This window comes from Gordionus sp. m RMFG-2023, chromosome 1, assembly GCF_954871325.1.
Source record: "Gordionus sp. m RMFG-2023 chromosome 1, tfGorSpeb1-WG-v2, whole genome shotgun sequence".
Lineage (NCBI taxonomy): Eukaryota > Metazoa > Nematomorpha > Gordioida > Chordodea > Parachordodidae > Gordionus > Gordionus sp. m RMFG-2023.
In genome coordinates, this window is record NC_088775.1 from 63,532,318 (window position 1) to 63,539,074 (window position 6,757).

At 27.3% G+C, this 6,757-nt stretch overlaps 1 protein-coding gene across 1 annotated transcript in view; it reads right to left on the reverse strand.

The window, feature by feature from the left end:
* Positions 1-6,456, reverse strand: part of LOC135928360 (mRNA-capping enzyme-like) — a 52,611-nt gene extending 46,155 nt beyond the window's left edge. Inside the window, exons 1-6 of the mRNA XM_065464816.1 lie at positions 6,345-6,456; positions 6,185-6,294; positions 6,035-6,138; positions 5,902-5,990; positions 5,783-5,858; positions 5,698-5,728 (exon numbers count right to left, since the gene is read on the reverse strand). Of these exons, the coding sequence (XP_065320888.1) occupies positions 5,698-5,728; positions 5,783-5,858; positions 5,902-5,990; positions 6,035-6,138; positions 6,185-6,294; positions 6,345-6,414 (480 nt within the window). The 5' untranslated portion in view covers positions 6,415-6,456. The remainder of the gene's footprint in view (positions 1-5,697; positions 5,729-5,782; positions 5,859-5,901; positions 5,991-6,034; positions 6,139-6,184; positions 6,295-6,344) is intronic.
* Between the last annotated feature and the right edge of the window lie 301 nt (positions 6,457-6,757).

Here is a 6,757-nt window from a genome sequence, read left to right on the forward strand (position 1 = left end):
ACTTTAAAAATAACGATTATGACAATTGTCAATTATGGTACATCTTCACTAAATTTTATTTAAACATGTTATCAATACTTATTTTAACATATTTTCTTCAAAAAATTCAAAAAACTTATAAAATAACGATTATGACAATTGTCACTTTTCTATGGTACATCTTCACTAAATTTTTATTTAAACATGTTTTTATTACTTAATTTATCATATTTTCTTCAAAAAACTTTAAAAATAACGATTATGACAATTGTCACTTTTCAATGGTACATCTTCACTAAATTTATATTTACACATGTTATTAATACTTATTTTAACATATTTTCTTCAAAAAAATTCAAAAAACTCATAAAATAACGATTATGACAATTGTCATATTAAAATATTATCCTTAAAAAGATCATATAAAATAACATCAAAAAAGTTTCATAAAATCCACCTCATTTGATAAAAAATAGATAATTTTAAAAAAATGATAAAAGAGTTCACCTAAAAGATTGTTTATTTATCTAATAAAATTTACAATATAATTCCTCAATAAAAGATGTATTTACAAAGAAGATTGTGAAAATCACTAATAAATTATATTAAAAAGATTATTACATTTTTACAATATAGCAGCATATTATTTTTTTTATTAAAAAAACATCAAATAAATAAATTTATTTTTATTTCAAAATATAATAATATAAATAAAAAATATTAAATCATATCATGTTTATTTGTTGATAATAATAAAATATTTACATTAAATATAAATAAAATAAATTATTTTACTATAAATAAATAATAATTAATGCTAAGCATCGATGTAGAATTTCGACTAATTTAATTTTAGCCGAGTTAGCTAGACGATTTTTAGGCTTAGCCTAATTAGGCTTAGGCGTAGTTTTTAGCCGATTACGCAACACTAGTCGACTGCAATGAATTGCGGCTTCACAGCCTCCTTTTAGTCCAAATCCCACTTGGTAAGGAGCTAAGCTTAAGGTTATTGTAGATTTGAGTCGATTACAAATAATTTTTGAAATGGTTCGTCGGTAGAAAATTCCAATAGCTATTGGGCGACTTGATTTTCATTTTTTTCAAGCGCAATTAGTCGAGCACCAAAGATTATTGGTGCTAGTTAATGTGGTAATTTCCCGTTGATAATAAGATTAAAAATTTTCGTTAAAGAATTAAGTAGAAATTCGGAATTGCCTAAACCCAAGAGGTCAATAATAAATGAGGGTCGAAGGTAATCCAGTCCTGGAGCAGAATCATTTGGAAAAGATTTAATAGCGGTTAAGGTTTCTCCGGGAGTGATATTTATCTTTGAATTTATTATAGGCAGTATTTGAGGAGTGTATTTGGGGCTCAGATGTTTTTCTAAAAATTGATTTCTTGCAGTGATATTATCGGCTGCCAAAGTGTTTGCGTTAGCAAGAGCTCCTTTTAGATTGGAATTATTAATCTTATTATATATTAGTTTGTGTGAGGGGTTACTTAAAGTCTTTTTAGCAGGATCGTTGATATTTGGTGTTAATTTTTTTAAAATTAAGATCAAAGTTTTCAATTCTTTCTTTCATGGTTTGGCATAGTGGGGCTGGATTATCTTTTGGTGGATTTGATAATATTAATGTTGAGAAATATATTAATTTTATCCAATTTAGATCTTCTGGATTTTGTAAAATATTATTAATGATTTTGATATAAAAAGGATAAATTAATTTAAGGGCTGCTTTTGAGATTCGTGATATGGTAGGGCTAAAATAGCTTATTAAAAATTTTGGGTATTCCAAATCAGGAATTGGATAATTTTTTATAAAGATCTTTTCCTGTGTTGGATTTTCATTTGGTGGATTAAATAATTGAAAGTCATTTGGGGTTGAGATTAAAGGTGGTGGTGGAATATCTGGTGAGATGCTAAGTGATGAAGGTTCAAGCAGGGAGGCTGGAGGTACCTGGGCTTCTTGAAGTGAGTGGTCCATGGATGGTTATTAAATTGTTATTTTTTATGTTAATAATTCTAAAGCAATATGAGCAAGTTCTCCTATTGTTCATGTTCTATGTTTGATTTTATTTGTTGATGTAATTGGGTCTCTTTGTTAGTGGGATGTTTAAGACATTTATGAGAGAAGGTTAATAAGTCTTCCCATGATTTTAAGCAATTTAAAATATCATTGACTTTTGTGATAAGTTTTGTAACAAAATTTGAAATTAGATTTCTAGATTTATATTATAGATGTGTTAAAGTGGGTCCTTTTTTCCATTAAAAAATCTTTTAAGAAAATCTGTCTTAATTAGGGGGAGGATGAGGCTCAATAATATTTAATAAGGGTTTGGGCATTGTTATAATTTCATTGGTGGAGATTTTTGAGAGGAAGGACATGTTGCCTTTGTAACTATGTTTGTATAAAAGATTGGCCTTTGTCACTTTAATTAGTTTTGTACAAATGTTAAAAATTGTTGACATTATTTTATTTAATTTTTTTTAAAATTTTTAATATAAGAATAATTTTTATTATGAAAATAAAAATTTCTTAGCAAAACTATGTATATAAGATTAAATTGTTAAATTAGTGTTACAATTGCTTGTTACAAGTTTGAGGGTATGTGTAATGTGCAAGAAAACTATGAGAAGTATTGTTTGTAATTTGGATCTTGCATATCTAGGCAATGATGGGCCAAAGAGACTGAAATGATTTTTACGTTTGTCAGCAAGTAAATGGATTATTTTATGAATGATAAAAATATTTAAAAGTAAATTAAAACATTAATATTTTCTTTCATGGATGAGAGGTATTGTTTGTAATTTAGATCCTGCACATCTAGGCAATGATGGGTCAAAGAAACTGAAATGATCATGTTTTTCAGCAAGTAAATGGATTATTTTATGAATGATAAAAATATTTAAAAGTAATTTAAAAAATTAATATTTTCGTTTCATGGATAGATGTTTATGAATTCTAAAAATGAAATATAAAGATAATATAGAATAATATTATATGTCAAATTTTTTGAAGTAAATATCAAGTATTTGTTGTTTCTTTTGATTCATATTTATAAAAATATTTAAAGGTAACAAGATGGTTACTATTTTTTTCAAAATGATAATTTCTTTTAAATTTAGTTCATTTTAAGATTGTTTACAGTTTTCTCATTCTTATTCTTGATTATCATGTTAATCCCAAAACTAGTTGGGGTCTTTAAAACGCGTCCTATCATTTCATATGGGTCAGCTTTTATCCAACGTGTCCTTGCGAATTTGAGAACGCCAAGTTAGTCGTGGTCTGCCTCTAGTTCGTTGGTCTGTAACTTCAAGATCGAGAACTTGCCGATTCACGTTAGTTAAGTCAGTCCTTGATTCATGTCCATACCACAGTCTACTCTCCTTTATTTTTTCTGACAAGGGGACTGCGCCCATCTTCTTTCTTAAGCTATCATTAGTCATATAATCCAGCTTGGTGTAACCAATTCGGCATCTGATAATAAAGTTTGTTATATCCAACATCTTTTTCACAGCAGCTCGCATTGTTCATGCATACAACAAGATGGTCTGACGATAGTTCGATAGGCCTTACCTTTAAGCCACAGTAGCATCAACCTGTTACAAGGCGCCTTATGCTACTCCATTTCATCCAAATCTTCTGTATCTTAACGTTGACCTCGTCAAGACAACCTCTGTCTTGATCCATTGTGCTCAAGATAGCTAAAATTTTCAACTTTTTGGGTGTTGAGCAACTTGCATACTTAACATCAACCTGCAACATTTGTCGGATTTGTCTTAGACAAATTGATGCGAAGGTCATATTGGGCCAACATAAATACCCAAGCACTGGCCAGCTGTGTTGCCATCACTTTGGTCTCCTCATATATCACGATGTCATCTGCAAACAGCATTGACCATGAAGCTGGCTTCTGCAAATCCTCAGTTATAGTATCAAGAATAAATATGAAGAGAAAGGGACATAACGCTGACCCTCGATGTAGCCCACCTTCTATGGGAAACGGCCTTGAGTTTATGACCGCCATGAACCCTCAAAGACACATCTAATGGGTTGTACATAACCATCCAAAATTTCTCTTTTGCATATACACCACCATATCCGATTTTTGGGTTTAGTATTGTATGCCAATATGCAGCTCATTCAGCATCTTCTCATATTTTTCCATCAGTGTTCATTATAATATAAATGAAAAAATATTTTTCTTAAATTGTTTCTTCATTGTTTTATTCTGGATTTAACAACTAATTTTGTTATATGTGGATATCTAAAGAAATGTGTGTGCATGGTGGTCGATACAGAGAGGAATAATATCAAATAATAATATAACATCCAACAGACCAAAGTAAAATGGTCACTATCACAAGAAGTTTAATATATGGTGGTAGCATTTATAGGTTCTGAGGCAATCTGAGGACCAAACCTTACATGAGCCATTAAGCAGGTATTAACCATTATTACTTAAGAACCAAAACTGAACTTTTAAAAATTAAATCTCCTGGACTTGAACAATGTTCATGAATATGTTTGAACCCATTGAAACTCTTTTATAGTTATTAATAATAAATTTTGATTGATATGTATAACTATTTTTAGATAATTTTGTAGTTATTTGATGGTGCCAGCTACCCAAGCTAGCATATAGAAGTGAAATCGGGTTTGGGCTGAATCGGGCCTAATATTTTTTTAAAAAATTTGGGCTGGGTCAGGTGTTGGGCCTTTGAAATTTTTTTAAATATATTTAAATTTAACAATTTTATATAACATATATCTTTTATTTTGAGTAATTATAAAATGAATTTATATATTTAAATAAATTTGGGTTGGACCGGGCTAGTAAATTTTTTTTAAATTTTGGGTTAGGCTTGAAAAATTAGGCCCAATGTAGATCACTATTCTCACCCATAGAATTCATTTTTTCTCTTTATAGATATAATTGGACAAAGAAAATCTTGATGATATTAAAATTATTTAAAATTAATATATTTTTTAGGGATTAGTGATAAAAAAATTTAAAAAGGTGTCATTACATATTTCTAACAAGTTTGTAAGTAAATTTTTTTAAGGTTCAAACAACACTAGTATTATGATTTTTTACAGAATCTAAACCATAAACTGTTATTTTGGTCGAAACCTAATCAAAACATCAGAAAAAATGTGATATCTGTATCTGGATAGATTTTTGATTAAAATATCGATATCTAGATATTATTTTAGACGATGTATCTGTATCTAGATCCATTTAAAAAGTATCTTTTAACAACTCTGCAAAACATACATAGGTTGGACCAATTTAAATATTTGTTAGGATCACTAATTATAAGGTATCATGTTTGCTTTTAATCTTATAAAAATAAAATTTTTCTATACATTTTCACTCCTCCAAAAAATTAAATGTATTAACTATATTTTTTTTTTCCAGTCATGGGTTACTTTATCTGAATATTTACTGATATGCATAATATATTAATAACAGTTTATTATTCAGTAAAGAGGATACATGTTATAAATATTAAAAATAAGTTTTATTTAAATTTTAAATAGCCTAATATAATAAAGATATTTTTCACCCAGACAATTTTAATAAATTAAAATATATAAATTATCAAAGTTTATATGGTATTTTTGAAATTCAATCTAATAGGATATAAAAAGTGAATTTGCAAATTCAAAATAACATAATATAAGATTTAAATAAATAATATATAAAAAATACTTCATTAAATGCTTGAATGGCAGCAATTGGGCTGTAAATTAGATAATTTTATTATACGATAAGTTATATTAAAATATAATATTACCTCCATGCCAAGTGATCAATAAGATAAGAACATATTAAAAAACCAGTTCTATTGTAACCATGGGTACAATGAATAGCTATTTTTTTATAATATAAATAAATTATACATTTTAAGTATACCAATGAGATCATTTGGATTTTTATCTATAAATCGAGTGCATTTATCTACAAATTGATCTGTCTGCTCTTGTGATGGAGCTTGCCCATGGCTTTATTAATACAATATTGAATTTAACATAAATTATTGATTTACCCTCTACAAGGTATTTTAACATATTCGGCATCATGGTTTTGAATTACAGTACTATTATAAAAACGATTTGTATTTGTTAAATCAACCCATAGTCCAATTTTTCTCTATTAGGAGTAATATATAAGCATAGTATAAATAATAAATTCTAACATTTAATGATTTTAGTGGCCTAAAAACCATATCTGGGGGGAAACGATTGATTTCTGGAATAACATTATTATATGATTTATCAAGTGGAGTTTTAAATGGTAAAAACTTGTCTAAAAATATGAACATATTTAATTAAAATATTTAAATGTTGGACTGTTACCTGCTATAATTTGCCCTTTTCTTGGGCAATTTATCCATCTCGGTGGTGGATTTAAAATATATTCAGCCATATGACATTATTTTTATTGATAACAAGGAACGTTGAATTTTTTTTGGGATAACACAATGATATTGGGATAACATTCATGTAAGATCTTCTCATATAAAAATAAATGCGACTTTTTTTAACTAATAAACCTAATACTCATACGATAAAATTTCAATAATTGATATAATTATAATTATGCTTAATAACATAAATACATAAAATATAAATTGATTAATAATAATATACATGTTTAAATATTGAAATAAATTGATAAATAATAATAAAATATAATTAAAACATAATATAAAGAGTTTGATGTTAACAGTAATATAATTTAGATAGTAGCATGTAGCATAATATATATT